The sequence below is a fragment of the Panthera onca genome, chromosome C1 (genome assembly GCF_046562875.1).
Source record: "Panthera onca isolate mPanOnc1 chromosome C1, mPanOnc1 haplotype 2, whole genome shotgun sequence".
In the NCBI taxonomy this organism is placed as follows: Eukaryota; Metazoa; Chordata; class Mammalia; order Carnivora; family Felidae; genus Panthera; species Panthera onca.
Window position 1 is genome coordinate 51,699,613 of NC_138346.1, and position 23,973 is coordinate 51,723,585.

The 23,973-nt window shown below is 35.3% G+C and overlaps 1 protein-coding gene across 9 annotated transcripts in view; it reads left to right on the top strand.

Annotated features, from left to right (window-relative positions):
- PDE1A (phosphodiesterase 1A) overlaps positions 1-23,973 on the top strand; it is a 327,820-nt gene that overhangs the window by 84,153 nt on the left and 219,694 nt on the right. For 2 of the 9 annotated variants that reach the window (XM_060622101.3, XM_060622102.3), the window contains exon 2: positions 4,787-5,350. The exons of the other annotated variants lie outside the window; for them this stretch is intronic. In XM_060622101.3, coding sequence (XP_060478084.3) covers positions 5,298-5,350 — 53 coding nt within the window. In that variant the 5' untranslated portion in view covers positions 4,787-5,297. The remainder of the gene's footprint in view (positions 1-4,786; positions 5,351-23,973) is intronic. 9 annotated transcript variants of the gene reach the window in all.

Consider the following 23,973-nt stretch of genomic DNA (forward strand, 5'->3'; position numbering starts at 1 on the left):
TGCACAAGGACTACAACAGACACTAATCCCTTTCTTCCTGTACTTTACATTCCAGTGACAGTGGTTCCAAAGTGAAGCTGTAGAAAAAAAGGAAACAGCTTAATTAGAACAACTAGAGACACTACAATTTATTTTCACATTTGAATAGTAGTGTGTTATATTTTTTAAAGTGCTTAAAATTTTTTTTAATGTTTATTTATTTTTGAGAGAGAGAGAGAAACAGAATGCAAGCAGGGGAGGGACAGAGAGAGGGAGACACAGAATCCTAAGTAGACTTCAGGCTTCAAGCTGTCAGCTGTCAGCTGACACAGAGCTCGAACTCAGGGACCGCGAGATCATGTCCTGAGCCAAAGTCTGATGCTTAACCTAGTGAGGCACCCAGGTGCCCCAGTAGTGTGTTATATTTTTAAACCTACAACTATGGGGATGAAAAAGTATTCTGGTGATATGCATTGTCTCATTAGGGGTAAGAAAAGCTAAAAATCACTATAGAGCTTATTCTTGTTTGGACACCAAGTTTAAATAACTCGACATGTTATCACAGGGTCAGTCATAGAGTCACAAAGATTTAGAGCTGGAAAGGATCTTTGAAATCATAAGGCCCAACTTCATAGTTTGATGGCTAAGGAAACAGATATACAGGGAGTTGAGAAAAATCACTGCTAGACCTGGGGTGAAAATATATGTTCCTTGACATTAGTCCAGGGCTCTTTGTAATAGAACAGTGCTTCCATTTGAATTTTAGGAGAACATATTCATTGAGCCCTCTCTAGGGCTTGCTTTTGCAAGTATTGGGAACACCTGGGCAATGCGGTGATATTTCAGTAGGGTAGAGGATTAGGAGAATAGACACTCATTAGAGTGGCCGGTTCCTCCTCCTCTTTCTCAATAGAATATGAAATATAGCCCAGAAAGAATATGAAAAATAGCCCAGAAAAAAACCCAAGCAACCTGAGTGGCAGAGTCCCCACCAAGTGACAGCCTACTCAGCAGGGGTAAGCTTGGGCTCAAGAAGGAGACATCTGAGTTCAAATTCCAACTCTACCACCTATGAACAAGCTTTGTAATCAGTTGTAAAAACTTGTAGCAGGAAATTTATTATAAAATATGAGTAAAATGCTGAAGGTTGCAAATGACTTACCTTAAAAGGATATCTTTTTTCCTTAGGGTTATCTCTAAATGATACCAGTCTTGTGCACTTACACACAAAAGTTTTTTTGCCCAGTTCTAAAGGGGTAGAGTTATGATTGGCACATTGAGAATAGTTTCCCTTCTATTATCTCATGGTACAGTTGACCAAGTGGTGTTTCACTTTACTGATTCCATATTTATATGTCGAAGGAAAATTATGGCAGTGCCTGCATTTTCCTTTTTTTGTTTTCATCAAAATTTAAGTACTTTTCTGATAGAGTGTCATATTCACATATCATCTTTCATGTATGATGTGTCAAAAATAAATAGGACTGAGAACTACTCAACTAAAGATTAGGTATAGGAGACATTCGATCACACACAGGGCTAGTGCTCACCTGGGGGGAAAGCAGAGAGGCAAGAGTGAAAGAATCTTTTTTTTTTTATTTAAGTGATATTACTTGTATATAGTGATAAAATCTAAAATGCCATTTGATCCTTTCTGTCTTGCATTTCTTTCTCACTTCTCCACTTAATTTAAAACTCACTTAACTATATAACTTACAACATTGCATTTAACGAAACTCTGTAAGAAAAAAGTACACTTTGTTTCAGGTTGATATTTGATTAGACTTATATGGTAAAGTGATAACCTGTAGATACATTCATATTCCAGTTCTTGGGCTGCCATTAGTATTACATAATTTTTCTATCATTGCATGCTTTTTGGCACTTACATATAACAAACAGAGCTATAGAATAGGCTATTACTATAGAACAGACAATTACAATGAAAAAAAAGAAAACTGTGCTGACAGTGCAGAGCCTGCTTGGGATTCTTTTTCTCTGCCTCTCTCTCTGCCCCTCCCCTGCTCGCATGCTCTGTCTCTCAAAAAATAAATAAATAAATAAACATTAAAAAAATAAGGGAAAGTAAATCTTACTTATTTTCCAAGATGCTTAACACAAAATACCATGACACATTTCATATTCACTTGTTTGGGAAAGTCATGGAGCTAATCTGTTTTTTGTCACACACCATGGCTTATGTTGGATACATTGGTGTGTTTCAGCAGAACATTTTAACAAATTAACTTAAGGAATATTTATTAAACACCTGTTATGACAGTCTGTAACAGTGCTGAGTGGGGGAAATTGTGTGTGTGAGAGAGAGACAGAGTGAGCACATGTGAGAGCAGGAGATGTGGGTGAAAGTGTTAGGCAAGGTCACACTGAAAGAGAGTTTACCATAACAGGAAAAATATAAACAACATTTCTGATCCTTACCCCCAGGGAAAAAATATTCATAATAAGTTGTATTTGGTTTATTTTATAGGAGAGTTGACCTGGTTATTGACATAATAAATTTTAGTATTTTATTATTTAAATATAACAGTATAATTGTGTTCATTTAAGGAATATAATTTGTAATTTGAGCAACAACAGTGGAGTCCTTTTATCTTATTGAATACTACATTAGAGTTGAATAAGTTAATAAAGCAAACTTTTCCCCCAGTGTTAAATTTAAATGCTCTTTGATAGAAAGTTTACAAAAATATTTAAGAAATACATATTTTTCTTTGTGTCCGGTGAATATTTAACTTACCAATATTTTCTCATGGCTCTTTAGGTTTTTATATTGGGTTTAAATAATGGCACTTGATATAAATGGGAAGCTGAGCTTTCTACCTTAATAGCTAAAGAGCAAAAAGAATATAAACTTAATCTGGAGCAAAAATATTATTTTCCTATAATTAATTTAACAACAGTCAGATTCTGCAGTTGATAATTAAACCTTTGAGCCTCAAGTTAGATTTCATACTTGGCTTGTCCTTTGAGCTGTCCCTTGGCTGGCTGTTTCCTAGTATTTGTGGTGAGTTCCTTCATCATGTAAATGAAAAAATCATTTCACCTTTCTAATTCAAAAGTAGACAAAATGAAAATTAATTTTAAAAGTTGATGAGCTTACTATTCTCTTGGGTTGGCCCTCAGGAGTATTTATGCTAAATTAATAGTATTATAAATAAACCATGAGTACAGAAATTGTCTGCCACCCATAAATACAAAAATCCTTCCAGAAGACCTGCATAGCATGTTATTTCTTATGTGCCTTCCTATACAAAGAAAGCCAAGACACATGGTTATAATAATGCATTCATTCCAAAGGTCTGCATATCAGTTTGCATATAGATGGTCTCCAGATTTAACTGCAGTATCACACACATGTGAATTTATGATTGGATGCTTATTGATGGTGAAGGGAACATTGATTTAGATGTCTTTAAGTAAATATGTAATATCTACAGAGATACATACAATATAAAATTATCTTTTTATTTAGGACTTCTTTACTTATAACTTTACATATAAGCATGTATTTTTGGAGTACTAGGCATCATAACTTCTTTGCTAGATCCTTCGCAAGAAGCAAACTAATCATATTTATAGATAGCATGATACCACCATTAAAGCTGGAAAGGAACATAGAATTCAATTAATATTGCAACTTCATAAGTACAAAAACTTGGGCTCAGATAGGTCAAGAATTTTTCCAACAATGGCTCACATTTTCATGATAGAACTAGGACCAGAACCCATTTATTATTTTTAGCTCAATTCTGTCTCAGATTGACATCATCAGAAAGATGAAAAAAAAAAAAGTATGTGTTAGAACTGTGCTCCATGTAATCAGTGATTTCTTTCTTTGTAACTCTCTTCTTCTTTGTCTTTCCTTTGAGAGAACAAAAACAAAACGAAACAAAAAAATACCTATTGCTCCCGCTGAAGGTATTTAGAAAGTGCTAAGAACTTCAGATTGAGACCATATAGGTCATAAACTCCTTTGTGTCATTTGACCCTTATTTGATGATTCAACTAGAGGCACGAGTGTTTCTCAGTTTCCCCTGCCTTTTATTACATGTGCTTTTTAAAAACATTTTAATCATGGTTTATTTTATTACATACCAAACTTCTGGCCTGGAATCTCATGACACTATTGATTGAGTAGGAATTTTGTTAGTAATTCAGATATAGAAATGCCTCCAAAATATACTATATTAAAATGTGAGGGTTCATCTTATCTGTGATTAGAACAGGAGTTCCTGCAGTGTGAGTCTAAGGCTTCCAAGTAAAACAGTTTTTAATGTCATTTATTTTCGGCCGTTTACAACTTCTAATACCTACATTTCTTTCTTTTTATTTTTAAAATTCAAATTTGATCACATAGTCAAAACAAAACAAAACAAAAACCACCTTAGGTTCCCAGGAAGTTTAGGGGCCTTAAAAAAGTGTGTGTGTATTTGTGTGCATGTGTTTTCATATGTTTTTTTCAGTGTCCCCACTTAGTTGGAAAGCTACTCTGGGTACAGACATCTGGGCACATTGTCACTGATAGAATTGAGCAATTTTTGTTTTTCTAACTCTCGTAGCTCTGGCCAGCTTCACATGGGCTTCTATCAGTTGAAATTGTAACTTTGACTTCAGCCAAGTGTAGGTTATTGGGCTATGAGTGCCAAAAATCACGAGCGGTCTCCACACTTCAAAGTGTGAATAAAAGCAATATTGTAAAATAATTATAATCATTTGAAGCAGAGCCAGTCACACAGTCTGAGCCCATCTTCCTTCATTAATTTGTATACAGTTCTTATTTTAACAGAACAAACTTCCAGAGGGTACTCACATGGGACTGCTGAACCAGCTGTACAACTTTTATTTTGAAGAAAAAAGTTGAGCCTCAGATCAGGCAGTTTTAAAGACAGGGAGGGACTTAGCTTTCCAGAGCTTGACCAGCATGTGGAAGGACTGCTCTCTTGGCTGCACTAACTCAGGGCGCTCCTACCTGGGTGCCACTAGAGTAGGAAGTTGTCTGTTTGTTTCCTTCTGTTCCCGAGGGTCCTGTGTGCTTCTCCTGCCTGTATCAACGTGACTGTCGGTGGTTTTTGCACACCCTGCTCTGTGGGGGAGTGCCTCAACGTGCCTGTCTTATGTGGCCTCTATGGACACACTGCTCAGCTGGCAGAGAGCAGGGAAGTTTTCTCCCAGCACCCAAAAAGAGAAAGAGGAAACTACTTTTTCCTTCTGGGCTCCTTGCAGCACAATAGACTTCTACATTGCCTCCCTGGATTTCTGGAGTGGTTTCCAGGAAGAAGTTAAACTTTTACCTTTAAATGGATGACCATGTCACAATCAGGAAGAAACATCTCCAAAGACCCATCTTTAGGTAAGTAATGCTACACCCCAGTTGGCTCCAGGGTTGTCAGGAAAAATAATTTCTCTTCTTCATCCTTAACTTGGGAATTCTGGCACTAAGTTACAGCGAAGCAGTACAGTGTGTCTAACGTTTAACTTCATGCATACCCAAGGAGTCCTTTTATTTTCTATTTTCTGAAACTCTATGCACAAACTGTTATCAACTCAAAATTTATTTAAAAAACATACTAGCTATTCAAGCACATGAATGACATAGCACTGGAAAAACTTCTACAACATTATGCAATCCCTTGCTATTTCTAATGGTTGCACAGCCCTCTAAGTTGGAAATACTGTGCTTGGTTATTTCAACTAATTGCACTCAGAGATAGTGTTTTAGTGCAGCAAATGCTATACCTTTTTGCAGTAATGTGGGAAGACAAATTTGAACTTGATGGCTACTATACTAAAGTGTACATTTTATACCTAGTTCAGGAGTGTCTTTCTGCAATTTAGGAAACAATAGGGCAACAGGAAAAATTTTATACTGTGGTGAAATTTGTGGCCAGAAAATATGTAGATACAGTGTAACAGATTGAGCTAAGGTTTTATTTTGGGGGGAGACTCACTCTCTATAGAGAGCAGCAATTTCTTCACTGACTTCTTAACCCTTGATTCTTTAGTTATTTATTATGTACTTTAGAATTCAGAATTAGGAATTTAAAAAAATTAAAGAAGATAGAAATTCAACACAGTTTCTGCCTCTTAAGACAGAATATTTTAAAAAAGAAGTTAATTATTTATCAGTGTTGTACTTCCTCCAAAATAATATCCTAACCAGAGCAGAGATACTACATGTTAGTAAAACTAAATGTTAAAGTCAAGTTACAGTCACCGGTTGTTGATCTAGAATCAATTACAGGATAATATAAGTTTATGGATGGAATTCCTGGCATTCTGTGATTGTCACATAATGCGTAAGAGTGGGCCTTAAGGCACATATTTTATGCATTTATTAAAGCATTATTATAGTATTATTAGTAGCAACAGTATACTTTTGTAAAGCTTAAAAAATGCTAGCTCAAATCTCTTTTACAGCCTTCTCTTGAAGATAAATGATATTTAAATATGTATGTGTGGATTTAATATAATCTATGTCTACACAAATATACATTTGTACATTGTATGCACTGATGGCAATAAGTCACCAAAAATCCAAACTGACCCTCAGAATTTGAATCCACCTGCCATATTTTCTGAAAAAAAATCTCTCAGTGTTATGTAATTAATATCTATTTTCTCCCAAGTGCATGTGTGACTTCAAAAGATCTGACAGTAGTATGGATAATTCCAAACTCAACTCCACTAAGGCACCATTAAAAGAAGGCACCTGCAGAAATTCAGGAAAGCAAGATTATGTTGGATAAAGTCAAATCCACTTAGCCAGTATCTTTATTATGTTACCCCATCAGGAAGCTGTTGCGATTGAAGCAGGTGGTACTTCACCACTGGTTATGGCGAACCCGTACCCCCTCGTGCTGAATTCTGTGCTTAGGTGCCACTCACAGGAGAATGGCAACTCATCTGTGCTTCTGTTCTTTTTCATATAAAGATGTTGAAATTCTTTACCCGAATAATTAGAATACAATTTGCTAAATTCAAATGATTGCTTCATGATCCTGGTGACTTAGAAGAGAAAACATAGCTGCCAGAGAGGACCTCCTTTCACTCAGTCAACTGTTTCAATATGTGCAGAAATGGTTGCTGACTGAAAACAGGGTAAGGCCAGATGTCGGGCCGGAATTGATTGGTCAATTGGCACACTGACAGCTGGCTTTGCTTTTCTCAGGATATGATTGTCATGAGGGAAACGGGAGGTGGAGAGTACCTTAATAAAGTATTCAAATGACTAGATATAATTCCCCAGAGAAATTTGTGGGATATTCTTCAGCAAAACACAGCATTGGCTTTCTGATAGCGAGTTGTACTTTTGAGCAAGTTAGGAAGTGGTTTAAGATTGTTTTTGGCATTTGATGTCCTTATCCCATGCCCCACTTCATTTTCCTTGTTGGCCTCGTTTCTCAGGTCCCTTGTCTCCTTGGGCTATTACTGAACTGTCCACCTCTCACATTGAGACATCTTTCTCAGGTCTGCTTTTTTGGTCAGATCCATGTACTAGACCTTTCCTTCTCAATGTGTACTTCTTTGTACCCTACTTCCTAAGGAATTTGCATACTGGTTCTCAATCCACTTGGTAAGCAAATTAGTGCTTACCTTTTATATGTGCTAGACTCTTTTATATGTGTTAGTTATAAGTTTAACAAATTTTGTGAAAATAATGTTTTGACTTTATAAACACTTCATTTGGAATTTTAGTTATTAAGGGAGATCAGTCTGGGATTTTTTGGGGAAATATCTGACATATTGACACCATTCAAAATTTTATATACAGACTACTTTCTTCTGCAATTGAACCCACAGCTTTTTTGTTTGCTTGTTTGTTTTGAGAAAGAGAGACAGTGCGAGTGGGGGAGAGGCAGAGAAAGAGGGGGAGAGAGAGAATCCCAAGTAGGCTCCACACTAACAGTGTGGGCTTAAACCCAGGAACTGTGAGATCATGATCTGAGCTGAAGTCAGATGCTTAACCCACTAAGCCACCCAGGCACCCCAGAATCCACAGCCTTAATTCAATTCACCTGACCTTCTCTGATTGATTATAAGTGTCTAGATTTGGCTGACTGCACTGGGAAGGTCAGACATGATAATGAAACACAAATTGTAACTGCCTTCACATGACATGTCATCTAGTATACACCTAGGTAACTATGGCACAGGCAGATGATGGGTGCCAAAAAGGAGGTGACAATGTCCTGAAAAATTATAATAAGACAGCTTTCAATGATGACTAATTCTGACACCTTACTGAATTGACAGAGAATAGCAATATTTTATTTTTTAATTTAATTTTTGAGACTGCATGAACATGAATTTTTAATTAACATAATCTCCCTAAATTTCAGACAGGAAAAGTCATCCAAATGTAAAAAGTTAGTTGAGAGGTGTCAGAGCAGATGATAGATGTTGAAATTCCATGGCTGGATATGTTACTGGGGAGGCTGGGAGAAATCTTACATATTATTTAGATTTTGCCTCTAAGAATGTGTCTCCTGCAATAGTGATTCCGCTGAATCGTCTCACCTAGTTAAGTAAGCAAATCTATGTTTTAAAAGTCTTTTGTGGAAATTTTAGATATATATTTTCACACCAGGTCTGTGAGGCAAGGAACAAAGGAAAAGTTTATTTTATGGCCAAGGTGGGTTTATGGGATATCTTTTATGCATATCATGTGGAACTTGGGATCAGTGAGACTGACCACTCAGCCCTGAGGATATATAAATGGTGCCTCTCAAACACACTTTGTGGTTCTGCCTGTAGACGTTCCTGTAGCTCAGAAACTGTACAGAAAAGTAATGATTCTTCCTTTACTCAAGAGAAATTCTTTAGATTTTATAATTTTCCTGGAAGGAAATACTATCACAGAATGTATATTAATGTCTTTTAAATATGCATCACAAAGTTTGTTCCTCAGTACTTAGCAAATAAAATTATACAGAACCTTAAAATCCAAGATGTGAATAAACACTTGACATTAAAGGCATCCCACAGAGAAAGAAACATTGTATTAGACTTTAAAAAACCTCTTTTTCTGTGTTACCACTGAGTTTTATCTCTGGTAATAATAATTTATTTCTTTATATAAATAGATTAATCAATTTCTAATATATTTCAAATCAATTACCTTTATATAACTCCAGCAAAACAGTTGCTAAAGATTCTTCCATCTTATTGCATATTCGTATTGCTTAGTGAACTTTCTATATTCTCATGGGATAAATAAACATTTAACGTTTATATCAAGAAAAATCTGTTTCTCCTAATAAAATTGCATCAGTGAGAACATTTCTTATATGAATCCATTGCCATGAAGTCTAAGTCTGGGTTTTTGTTATTATCATCTCCTACTCGATTTGATATTTTATTTTATCAAATTCTATTATATGTGTATTGTTTTCCATTTATTGCTTCAAATTTTTTCTTAAAGTAGGTAGGCAAAAAATGAATTAAACAAATAAATTGAATTGAAACTTTTCTTACATGTTAAGCCTTATTTAGTATTCTTTGAAACTAACAACCTATTGAACCGCTTCAGTGTTCAAAATGGATGCTATTTTTGTGGTGACTTTCCATTAGAAGTAGCACCAAAATGCCACAAACAAAATATGCAAATAATTGTTCATCAGCCCTAGATTTGAGAACTGGTCTATGCATCCAGTATCTGAGACATTAAAGTGCAAGTCAGATTTCTGCCAGGGCCTGAGACTAATGAAAATTGTGTTGAGATCTTCACAGCATTTAGAACATGCTGTTTCTTCTCTTTATGCCTTTTCAAAATTCTTATTTTTACAAGTATCTGTTAGCAGAGGAATTCTGAGTGTGCTTTTGGCAGGCATATTCTCTTCACATAGAGATGGAGAAAGCAGAAAGATGAAATAAGAAAGCCCAGGAAAAGAAAGACAGATCCTAATGTTCTTTGTGGACCTAATGGGGATGGTTAGTACCTATTGGTATATCTGATTTCTAATTTCAAGGTTGTGATCTATGCTTTATAGAGGAACAGCATAAAATATCTGTTACATATTTAAAATGCTACCCCTTTTGGAGTGTAATCATTTTTATGTTTCCACTTTTTTTTTTGAGAAAGAATGTGTGCGAGTGCGCACATGAGTGGGGGAGGGGCAGAAGAGAGGGAGAGAGGATCTCAAACAGGCTCCACACCCAGCATGGAGCCAGAGTCCAGGCTCCATCTCACCCCCTGAGATCATGACCTGAGCCGAAATCAAGAGTCAGATGCTTAACCAACTGAGCCACCGAAGCACCTCTATTTCCACGTTTAAGTTCAGTGCATGAACATCAGTGTTACCGCAAAACCAGAAGTTGCTAATACGCAAGGGATACACTGCATTTCAGATTTTTACATGTTGACATCGCAGAATACCTGACTGACTGCAGATTTACGGTAGTTTTCTAGGTAAAATGTTTGGATAGTATTAAGTTATTCAGACATTGTGAACCCATTCCCCTCGGTGTTTTGGGAACAACAAAAAACCTGAACAGATATAAAATATCAAAGCACTCTAAAATTTAAACTAATTGTCATACATTGTTGGACATTGGGATTTTTTCTCATTCATATTTAAGTATTTATAATATTCTGTAATTTAATCCTCTTTTTAACACCTTCCTCTCACCGGAAACACATACTTTAGACAGGAATATATTTAGTACAAGTCATCAGAGTGAAAAATAATTACGTAGAATAAAACTAAGTACGAGCTGATGAAGTAGTATAATATGTTAAATACCTTTTTTATGGAATGAATTTCCTCAAAGGAAGAAGTTCTATGTAAATAAAATCCAAAATATAATAAAATTCTGTATTTATGAAAATGTTTTAACATTTTTTGGCTCTAAAATAAAGGAGATTATGAATTTGTTTATTAAAAAAAGAGAAAAAGATGAATTTACCCTCAATGGTTACATAGTTACATGTTGGAAATTTAGTTTAATGGCTTTTCTTTTAAATAAGTGATGATTTTTATGTGACAGTTAATTGATAGAAAAAAATAATTATGTTTAAGTTATTCTCCCCTTGCTATGAAAGGAAAAATAGTTTTGGAAAATAGACATAGTGAAGTGAATTTACCATTTATGACACTATCAGGCACAACATTAGTTAATAGAAGAACAGTTATATTTTATAATAGACATGTTTATTAAAAATTAGTTTTTTATTGTTTACATCAGGATGTTATTGCTGCTGGTTAAAGGTCATTGCATGACTTATAAGGCAAGGAACAGAAACAAGTTGATCTTTAAAATGGACTGACTACAAAGATAAAGCAAAACAACAAACAAATATGAGTGTAAGACATACGGTAATGTTTATCATGCAAGTTATCAGACATAACTCTGCCTTTTCTTTTTTTTTGGTTGTGACAACAATAGCTCTAATTTTTAAGTGGTCATCACCAGTAGATAAACCATAATTTGTTATACATTTTAAAGTCAGGCAATAAGTAATTTACTCCTGCTGGTATTACTTCCTCCATAATCAACACAAATTTAAGCTACCTCCAATAAACTTACCGTCACCAGCAACAGCAGCATGGCAATAGCAGTAGCTATTAATGTTAATATTAAGAGCTGCTGTTTATTAAAATTTTAGTGTATTTATTTATTTATTTACTTATTTATTTATTTATCTTAATGTTTATTTTTGAGAGAGAGAGAGAAACAGAGTGCAAGCAGGGGAGGGGCAGAGAGAGAGAGGAAGACACAGAATCCAAAGCAGGCTCAAGGCTCAGAGCTGTCAGCACAGAGCCCAACGGGAGGCTTGAACCCACTAACTGTGAGATCACAACCTGAACCAAAGTTGGACACTTAACCAACTGAGCCATCCAGGTGCCCCTAGTTTATTTTTAATAAAGTTTACAGGTATATAATCTTCAGAGCAATTCCTTAAAGAAGTAGTAAATCCACAATTTATAATTTGGGTATGGATCCAGGAACAGAGAATAGATTAAAACACAACAAAGTTTCTCTCTCTCAGGAACTACACAAATTTTGTTTGCTAACCTAGGGAAGTTTGGTGATAGTTGTGTTTATCTTAGACATTGTGTTCATGATTTAGAAATAGCTTTTCAAAGATTTATAATGCTTGAAATAAGAAAATAAAGGTTATCCAGGTTAAATGATATACTAGATAATTTAATGTTTTGGAAAATTTTATATTTGGAATAATCAGTCTATTACATATAGTGTTTAGGTTAAAAGCAATGAAAAATCATAGTAATAAGATTAAGGTGACCTATAGGATTATCAAAATTGAATAAGTTAAAGAGGTCTGCAGTATTTATAAACCCAGTCTCTTCAGTTCTGTGACTGGACATGACATAATTGTGATAGTTAGTTCTCATGGGAAAGCTTCCGTTTATTTATGTATTTGATTAGGGTCACTTGGCCATGAGCTCTGCTTGAGGAAAATCCAACATTTCCTGAACCAGAAATGCTGGAAGTGAATGCAGCAAATCACCGTGCATTTGAAGAAGCAGATGATAAAACTTTGAGATTTGTCATCTTCATAACATCCCCAAACTGCTCCATTAAAGCCATATTTTTTTGTTATGGAGAAACACTAATTCTGAGATAAGTTGGTAACCATTTGTAGTCACTCCAGCCTTTAGCATCATAGGATATTATTTTTAGGAGAGTTGTTTGTTAAGACAGGTATTAAAATACTATGTATTTATTAACCTGTTGTTTACAGGCATTGAAAGTCAAGGGCTTTTATTATGAAAATCACCACTTCAGCTTTAAAAATATTAATATTTAATTTGACATTTTCAAGGATCAAAGAGCTTGGAACAAATTGTTTGGAGACCAAGTAATTTAAAACAGCATGTCAGTATCTTTAATGTACAAATGTGGCAATTTTTGAGTCCTAATTGAGGAAGGAAAGGAAAATCCTACTAGGTCAAAGTCATTTTTAAGTTATATAATTAAATCAAAATTTGGATGAAAGTAGAGAAATGTGACAATCTGGGACCACCTGTTTGTTAGATATCTTCTCTAATGAAGATTCCAAATGGTTATAGCTATTCCAGTGATGATATTTTTGTGGATCAACATGAAAGAGAAAAAAGAGACTCTTGCAAATTTCTGTGGCCACTAATTATGCATATGCTGCTCAGTTCAGCTGCACCTAATTTTTTCTAACTCAGAGATCTCATGTCATTTTATCTGGATTTCTTTTAGTGCACATATCGCTTCATCCCTATTATAATTACTTGAGTAAGGAGGTCAACCCTCCTAAAAACAAACCTGTAAGATTTCTGAGGCTGTAATTAATATTGAATTCATCTTTGTATTTCCCATAAATTTTGGTGGAATGTGTGTGACAAATAAGCACTTGGCTTCAAAAAGAGACTAAGTCAGTATTGTGAATGTATGAAATAGGAGGTGTTGGGAATTATGGTAGATAGGAAATGAAAACATTTAGTTTCACATTTTTAAAAACAGTGAGTCTAAACAAAATCCAGCTACAGATTGCTAACTGGTGACCCTTGAAATGAATGAATGATAGAATTAATAATTTGTTTAGTTGGGTCTACATAATGGGGATTGCTCCATTTTCAGGGTGAATGATGGCCAGTAAGTCTTGGCTGAAAATTCTGGCAGCCATATCCAGGAAGATTGCTATAAGGATGGGTAGCTTGTTTCTTGTTTGTAATACTAATTGAGAATGAGAAAACCAATATACTCTACAATGCACTATAATATACAGATTATAGAATCTGTATATAATTTTGTAGCATTAAAGGAAAAAATGAAGAAACAAACTTGTTGAATGAATAAAATGCGTTCGTGTTAGCCCCAACTTGAATTATTCCGGAATCAGCAAATTCAGTGCCTGTAGCCCGTTCCACCTTTGAACAACCATAACTTGTTACAAAGTACTTTCTTAAATGGGAATCTGTCTTTTGGTCAATATAAACTTTTTTTCTCTCTTAGTAGAACTGGACCAAGAAAGATCCAAACTCTTTCACAGGACAGTCTTTCAAATGCTGAAGACATTTGTATCAGTGATTGCTATTTATAAATCTTCCTAAAGCATAGGGGCTTAAAATGACATGAGTCTATAGATCAGCTGAGTGGTTCTGTGATCTCAATGGGCTTTCTTCTGCATCTGTAGCCAGATCATAGGTTTGCTGTGAACTGGCTGACCGAGGAGGACCTTGGGTTACATGACTTGAATTTCCTTCATGTATCTCACATATCTTTCTAGCAGACTAGCCTGGATATTTTTTTCGTAGTAACAACAGGAAACTATGGAGGAAACAGAAACTCACAAACATTTTTTCAAGGCTCTGATTGAGTCTGAATTGAGTCAGTTGTTCTGTCCCATTGTAAAAGTCAAAAAGTCACAGGGCCAAACCCAGAGTTGGTGTGGGAGAATATTAGTAAAAAGAAGCATATATAATTGAGTCAATTAATGCAATTAATGCTCTCTGAAAATTCTTGTGTTTTTTCTGATTCTTCTTTCCTTTATTCCATCCATAGTCCATCTTCATTCAGACAGTTGAAAAGACAGCATATAATTTGAATTTTTATTTCATGTTGTTGAAGTTATCTGAGGATGGAAATATATATATATATATATATATATATATATATATATATACACATATACACACACACACACACACATATATATATATATATATATATATATATATATATATATATATAATAAAACAGTGAAGTTCTATTGACTCTCATGTGGTTGATGGGTCAAATATTTTTCACCTGACATCAGAGTTATAGTGTGCCTGAAATTCCTGGTTAAAAAAAGTTTTAAAAAGTTAAACATTAGGAAAGTTTCACTAACTGCTTAAAACATGAGCTATTATGCCCATGATGATGGCCCATATTTTCTCAGTTTCTTTTGGAGAATTAATTTTTACCAAGTGTCATGCTAACAGGCTTGAGACAATTAGTTATTTTAATACAAACTGAATATAATTAATTATATAATTTTGGGCAATCAATTTCAATTCCACGAAAACCATGGCCTGGAATGGAGGGCTTGTAAATACTAAAATAAAATAATGCTTCCTTTTGCATTTGGACCATATTTGGTATTCATAATGCATATTCTCATCCATAATGCATATTCTCTAGGAACTTACGATTATTGTCTCTTAAAAATTATTTATTTTTTGTACTATAAAATCATGATATTATTTTCTATTACTGAACCCTTCCAAATACCACTATAATGAGTAAATGCTTTCATAAAAGCCAAATTACATAATTCCTCTTTTAAATCAGTGATTCACAAAACGGATCTGTTTGTTATTGACATTAGAATTGCAGCTTACAAAACAAAAACAAAACAAGCTTCTGAAACCTTAACTCAGATATTCTGCTTTAGTAGGTCTGGGACTAGAAAGCTTTGATATATGTGTTTCCACATGCTCTCCCATTTATGTTGATTCATAGCTAGATATGGGAGCCACTTTCCTTAATGATACAGTTTACCTGAATAGGAATGGAGGAACAGAGTAGTTTGGACAACGTTTTGATAATTTTAGCATCATTATTGAAAATATAAGCCAAATTAGAACTTCTAGTTTTCATTAAAAAATGTTTATGGGTACAGGAGACCTATGAAAATGAAGGGGGTTATATTTCTCCTTTAAAAAACTTAAACCCTTTTTTAGAATCTACATAGGTTTATAAAGTACAGAGACAAACTACCATGAACTCCAAACCAATGGTTTTCAGCATTGCCTATATCTTACAATCACTGGGGAATTTAAAAAAAAAATCCCAATGCCCAGGTTGTATCTCAGACTTATTATATCAAAATCAGTGGGTGAGACCCAGGGATCAGTGTTTTTTATAATTCTTTAGATACCTTGAATGTACGGCCAAGTTTGAGAACTACTCTCCCAAGGAGAAGCACATATGAAGTACTGAGACAGAGAGGGAGAAACATTCGATGATAAACATTGAAGGTTTGTATGATTTTGACAGGAAAGTGGAAGAAGAGAAGGATATTAATAAGGTGGTATAGCTTGAGCAAAGCCAGGAGATTACAAAAGTTCATGAAGTGTTTGGGAGAATTTGGGGCATAAGGAGAACTTCTGATTAGCTAGCAGAGAGTTGAGGATGTGTGGCTTCAAGTGGTTAGCACTAGTGAGTCAAGGGCCATACTGCAGTCATTTTGTGAATATGTGCTGTCACCCATCTGGTTTGTTGTTAAAACTGACAAGTCTGATGAATTGAACTCCTAAACTCCTGAGCTCAAGGAAGACCATTCCCCTGAGATACTCCAAACAGAAGCATAAAATAAGTTTGGGAAATACTGCCTGTCATACTCATTCTCCTGTTAGAAATTTACAAGTCATATTAGATATTTTTTTGCAGTAAAACTGAAGTTCGCTTGGCCCAATATTTCCCCCAATTTATTCTATTTCTATATAATTCTTATTAATATCTACAGAAATTAGTGTTCCAAGGTACATATTTCAGTTTCTCTAAATTTTCCCCAAATATGTCTCCTTTATTTTTCTGAGATTCACTTTACTTTAGTTTTTTTTCGTCCTTTACTTCTTTTATTTTTGTTATCTGGAAGATAGTCTGAACCTAAGAAACTCTTCTATAGTTAATATTTTTCATCTACTCTTAGAGAAACTCGGCAAATAAAGTTGCCTCGTTGAGAGAATAGTTAATGTTCTATTACATAACTGCAATGGTGTGAGTTTAAAAAAAGGAAGAAGAAATATTTTGAAAAGATTGAGAAATGATGAACAATATCATGTTATTGAAACAGCTGAGGGTAAATTAAGAAATAACAGATGGGAGTTATCTGTGGATTATCACACCCAGGTATCATGTACACACAAGTTTGGCAGCATTTTACCTAGCTCTGGTGCCTTTTTCTTCATTTCATCCCAAAGAGATTTCTTTTTAAAGCATTGCTTTTAAATTCACACTTAGTGAAAGCAGATGATTCAAAATCTGCAAATAATACCATTTTGAATAATGATGGCTTATGCTTATGTAGAATCCCATAAAAAGAGTTTTGGAAAACATTTTTTTTATATCTTTTATACTAGATGTTCACACAATATTCTTATGAAGTAGAAGGAAAACTATATAGATCTCCATTTCATAGATGTTTTTAAAGCTCAAGGGATCAAAACCAGCCAGAGGGAGAAACATTGAAGAGTACTGATATTAAGAACATACAGATTGGGGCGCCTGGGTGGCTCAGTCGGTTAAACGTCCGACTTCGGCTCAGGTCATGATCTCGCGGTCCGTGAGTTCAAGCCCCGCGTCGGGCTCTGTGCTGACAGCTCAGAGCCTGGAGCCTGCTTCAGATTCTGTGTCTCCCTCTCTCTCTGACCCTCCCCCATTCATGCTCTGTCTCTCGCTGTCTCAAAAATAAATAAACATTAAAAAAATTAAAAAAAAAAAAGAACGAACAGATTGAGCGTGGCTCGCCATTACAGATTGCATCTTTATAAAAGATAGTGTTAGGACATCTTAATGTGTATGCCAGGCTGGCCATACTATCCTTCCTTGAGGTATAATCCATTCTCACTAACCAAGGAGATGATTTGAATCACCCTAAAAGTTATTTTGAGCTACTCAGAAGTCATTATATTCAGAGTCATTATATTCATGAAAATTTTCTCTTCCAGAGGTCGAGCAAAAAAACAAAAACAAAAACAAAAACAAAACAAACAACAACAACAACACAACCAACCAAACAAACAAACAAAAACAATGAGCAAGCATACATTATCAAGTGTTCTCTGGGTCATATGATTTACTGTGATGACCATACAAACACCAACATAGATTTGATATGTCATATATGAGGCACTTATTAGGAATTTTAGGACATAAAATACTGTCTCCAGAAGGAGTAAAGAAAAGAGGAGGGAAAAGAAGGATAAAGTTCAGGCACTTGTTCTGAAAGTGTTTCTATACAGAAGAGATTTGTTGCTACCATAATATAAACAGCATTTTCTTAGGCAGTAGAAAGACCCTTTTAGGTGTTGAAGGGTGTGGCTTTTAGGTTGTGCAAGACTAGAACTAGATTTCATTATGACTTCGTTATGATTTCATTAATAGACATGAATAAAATATAATTTCACAGTAATCATACTATCTTTCTTTTTAGGCTTTGCTTTCTGTAAATTTCCTAATACTCAAAATGCTTGAATATTACTGTTCAGATGGTATTCCATTTTATTTATTTTTTTAAAAAATTAAAAAAAAATTTTTTATTTATTTTTGAAAGAGAGAGAAACAGAGCATGAGTGGGGGAAGACCAGAGGGAGAGGGAGACACAGAATTCGAAGCAGTCTCCAGGATCTGAGCTGTCAGCACAGAGCCCTATGCGGGGCTTGAACTTACAAACTGTAAGATCATGACCTGAGCTGAAGTCAGACATTCAACCGACTGAGCCACCCAGGTGTCCTGAGATGGTATTTCATTTTAATGTACTTCAGATCACTCAAGAGTGCCATAAAACTTCCATATTTTATTACTTTAAAATATTTTACTTTATTGTAATTTTTTTTGAAATATCATACTAAGAATCTATTTTCTAGAGGGAAATACAGTATAAGGCCCTTAAGACTCTTTAGTCTCTCTCAAGAATCAAATATTAAAAAAATTTTTTTTTAAGTTTTTAAAAATGTTTATTTATTTTTGAGAGAGAGAGAGAGAGAGAAAAAGCATGAGTGGGGGAGGGGTAGAGAGAGACACACACAGAATCTGAAGCAAGCTTCAGTCTCTGAGCTGTCAGCACAGAACCCATCACGGGGCTCGAACTCACCAACCATGAAATCATGACCTGAGCCAAAGTTGGAAGCTCAACCGACTGAGCCACCCAGGTGCCCAAGAATCAAATATTTAAGAAATCTTTACTAAATATTTTAATAAAGATATTTGTGGTACAGAGTGGCAAAGACAATTTATTTAAAATACATTCCATTTCTAGAGGAGATCCATTATTTCTTGATATTTCCTTATTGAAAAAATGGAAAACACTTTCTGACTGCATTCTGAAGAGCCAAACAGCTGTTATCAAATGACAATTGACCTAAATTTTATACAAAAGTACTTATTAATTCTGTATACCAGCTTTTATACAAATTTATATGGAAGTTGAGGTGCTAAAGTTACATAATTTTGATCAATATGTATAATCTGGATACTGCTCTGCTTTATCCTTCTAACAACATATTGTTTCCCTCTCTGTTATTAGTCCAGTGGCCAATTTAGCCTTATTTATCCATCTAATGGAGTCTAAAATGTACACTGTCTGCAGCTTCCATGTCCTCTCTAACTTTTCCAGTCCCTTGCAAAATCACCTCTTTTCATAATCTCAAGTATCTTCTCTGTTATGTGACTTCTAAATTTATATTTTCAGATCTCAACTCTATCCTGAGTGACAATTTACATCTCTTTCCATCTCTTAGGTCTACTGGAATGACTTCATGATACCTGATATTAATCCATCCCAAAGAGATTTATTATAAAACATACTTCCTCTATAATAGTAAGTTCAGAAGAATATGTATGCTTGTCTCTCTAAACTTTGTCCCTTGCAGTGCTAGTGTCCCATGAGATTTAATAGTTTTACTCACACACACACACATACACACACTAGTACGCAATTTCCCAGAACTTTATTATGTTTATGTTAAATGTAAATATTTAAGAGGAAGATAAGATATTTAGTGTGTCCTGAATTGACAGTGGAAAACCTCTTTGTGTTGAATATTTATAAACATATCAAAGTCTCCAGTAAACTGTTGCTTGAGAAATATTGGTTAGACAAACAGCCTAGCCTGTTTGCTTTGAGGCTCTTTGTTGATAGCTATTAGAGAAAGCATCAAATGTGTCCCTGCACTTCTACTCTTTTTGTCATTTCAACTTGAAATCTATTATTTTTGAAGCCTCTTGAACTTACTGTCTTCCAAACAAAATGAATATCAAATTTATTCTATCCTGCTTTTAGAAAATTATGCTTCTCTCCTCTTTGTGCCTTTTCACTTCAAGGCCTTTCCCCCTCTTACCTAAAATTTTATATTTTTCAGATTAATCTTCTAATCTCCAGCCCTCCTTTCACAGTTCCTTGTTTCTAGAGTCATTAGAGTAGCCCTTAGAGCTTTGTCATGGTTATGCAACTCCCTTCTTCCAAAATTTGCAGTGACCCTTCGTTTTCAGCTAAGTGAAATATTGATTCTTCTGGCATTTGAAGCACTTTATACCTACTCTCCATTTACCTCACCTCCTTCCTCCTTCCACAGATCCTACGTTACACTCATTCTGGATGATTCATTGTCCTCTTGGACCTGTCTCATGTTTCCCTCCCTGAGCCTGTGTCCATTCTGCTTCTTCTGCTTCAGTCCTTTCCCTACATGTCCTATCTAAACTTCTCTGTTCTTGTTCATGCTTCAAGACAGAATTCAAATATTACTATTGTCTTCAATAGAACAATGAACTGTTCCCTGATTCTTTCAGTGAAAAGAAGCTTCTCTTCTCTTGGGCTTTAGTGGTAGTAGGGTGTTTTTTCTTTGTTTTGTTTTTTGTTTTGTTTTATTTTGGTTTGGTTTTGGTTTTGTTGTTGTTTATTTGTGTTTTATGTAGTTCTGTATTCCTGAACATATTTGCCAGAAATTAATATGATAATTTATTATTTAGTGCATGTTCTATCTTCCCTTCTTAATATGAACTTATTGAAGATTGTCAAGTAAATAAATGTAGAGGACAATTAATAGTTGATGAGTATACATATAATTTTTAAATTCTCTGTGTTTACTACATATCTTGCAAGTTTTGTTTTATGTTGTTAATGAAAGTGATATTATTATCCTCATGAAGTAGCATTTCATAAATGGAAATGCTTTGCACAGAATGACACAGGCCACATGAGCCCAGCTATATTATTGTATTATATAGCCATGTATTAATTGCATTACAATTCTTATATGTCCATTAGAGAGATATTCCTACATTCATATTTATATTGCTAATCATTATTGTTATAGTTGGAAATAGTTAATATGAAGATATGGGCTTTCTTTAAAGTAAGTTGTACTCTAATAAAGGTTTATTCATAGTTTCAAACTGGTTGCATTTTAAAATAGTAAATTAGTTGAACTGTTCATCATAAAATTTTAATTTTTTTCACAAATTTATAAAGTATAAATTTAGAAACCATTCATTAGGAGATACCTTATGGAATTTCTACTCTGAAAATGAAAGAAGGCAGAAAAATTTATTCGTTGTTTTGAACTCTTTATGATGAAAATTATTGTTCTTATTATTGATTGTGATTTGGCTATTTAATGATCTGATTCAAAAGTCTCTATCATGAAGAGATACTGGGGCACCTGGGTGGCTCAGTTGGTTGAGCATCTGACTTCGGCTCAGGTCATGATCTCAAGGCTTGTGAGTTCAAGCCCCGCATCGGGCTCTGTGTTGACAGCTTGGAGCCTACTTCAGATTTTGTGTCTCCCTCTCTCTCTCTCTGCTCTTCCTCACTTGTGTTCTGTCTCTGTCTCTGTCTCTCTCTCTCAAAAATAAATGAACATTAAAAAAAATGAAGAGATACCATATTTAATTTATATTAATATTTTTACTGGTAGGCCATATGACACATATAATTTTAATAATTCTGACCACTGTAGTTAAATGAGATCATGAACTCTGGAGGATCATCAATATAAAGAGATTTTGACTTACCCTGTCCCTATGGTATGCCCAGCGATCTTCCCATTAATTCTGTTGTCATGAATGGAAGGATAAAGGAAGATCTTCCATAGACCTATCAGCAAATGAGAACATGGTAATTTCATAGCACCTGTAACTTCCATTTGAAATATTTATCATGGTTTGTAGTTATACATTTACATTTATGATTTGCTTCATGTCTGTCTCTTCCACTGGAATGGAAGAAATAGAGACACAGACACAAACTCCAGAGACCCTTCTCTGGAGCAGAGCCAGGCAGTCAAAGGTTAGTACTGGCAAGTCTCAGGTTCTGCCCTGGGGGAACCTGGAAAATTCAAGGTTGGTACCTGCCCCCCAGGCTTGGCCTCTATTCCCGGTGTCCCAACATGCCTGCTTGAAGTCTGCTGCATGGTCACTCAGGATCTCTTCCTTGTGAGCACCTGTCATCAGTCTCTATTTCCTGCTTCTGGATAACATAGCCAAGGCCAGCATCTCAGCCAACTTGGGACATGATGGGATGGTAGTTCATACTGGCTATGGCAGTCACCTCGTTGCCTCTGGTATAAAAGCCATGAACTTTAGCTCCTCCAGCTATCTCAGGATGATGATGTAATTGAAGCCTTTTTCATACCCTGTGGTCCTGGCAGGCAGACAGTACCATGTGAGCTGGGCAGAGTGGATGGGGTTTCATGGGGTCTGAGCCCTGACTCCACCTTGGACTTCCCACCCTGGAATGCGTGTTCTGGGTCTACAAAACTGGGATTGTGTTTGCACATGTTTGCATGTGTTTGCATATCCAGTGCAAGCACAGTGTCACCCAATTAAAAGGTGCTAGATAAGTATTTGTCCCCATGAATGAATAATGTCAGGACATTTTTTCTAAGAGGCTCTGGGTTTATCTTACTGGTTATCTAATTAAGGTTGAACCCAATATTTGAGATTAATCACTCAAGTCATTACTCCATCCAGGAGGAGATTTCTAACAGATTATTCATGATCTAAGAGTGAACTTGGAGCCAGATTTAGGAGATTCTTTAAGAAAGATGCTAGTTGAAGAAGGAGAAAAAGATTGGATTTTGAGAAAGAGAGGGTACAAAGGTAAGGGAGAAGGCTAAAGAAAGAAACAAGAGAAATGGTCAGTATTAGGAGGAGAGAGGAGAGTTAGGGAAGAATGGAGTAAGTCAACACAGAGTTGGAGAGCAGCAACTGACACTAACAAAAATGGAGCAAATGGGCCTTCTCTGGAGCCAGACTTGTGTCTCTGCTCATTCTCTAGCTGCTGAGACAAACTGCTTCTCTGTTCTGAGCTTCAGTTTCTCTCTGTGAGATAAGTGAATTTGCCTCTAGTGAATTCCACAACTCCTGAATTTTGTGAATAGTTTCTGTGGGAATGAGCAAAGGCCCTGGTGTTGATGATCTTGATAACATTTAAGTGAGACCTTTAGAAGAATGGAAGAAAGCAGGAGGCTGTGTAGTAATAAAGAGGGGACAGTGAATGTAGGTCATTTATATAAGCAGTTTATAAGAAACTAGGTTGGTAGAAGGAAAGATAATACATGTTAATTTAAATGTATTTTAGGAAAAAAAAAAAAAAAACGAACCTTCTATTTAGTCCATACCTTATCACAGGTAATTACTGCCCAAGGAATCTGAAATATTTAGGGGTCTGAAGCACATGGCAGATCCAGGGCCAAAGCTAAAGGATAGTCATAGTAGTTAAATTTAATGAGCATGTAATACACGAAAGTGCCTTTTCATTTGTTTTGCACGTAAGATATGCCATGCTAGTGAGTATTTTTCAGACTTGAGATATTAAAAGTGAAGTTCAGCAGGGTTAGCTAACTTGTTTAAGGTCACATAGCTAGTAAGTAACAGAGCCAAGATTCAAATACACATCTGCCAAACTATAAAACCCATGCAAAGTTTAAGTACAATGTATTGTTTCAAATAGCTGGGAGTAAGAAATGGGGAAATATAAGATGGGGGGAGGATTTGGGTTGCTACTATTTTTTTATTGATAAATATTTTTTTTTAGTTTTTTTTTAACGTTTATTTATTTTTGAGACAGAGAGAGACAGAGCATGAACGGGGGAGGGTCAGAGAGAGGGAGACACAGAATCTGAAACAGGCTCCAGGCTCTGAGCTGTCAGCACAGAGCCTGACGCGGGGCTTGAACTCACGGACCGCGAGATCATGACCTGAGCTGAAGTTGGCTGCTTAACCAACTGAGCCACCCAAGGCGCCCCATGATAAATATTTTTTAAAAATAGT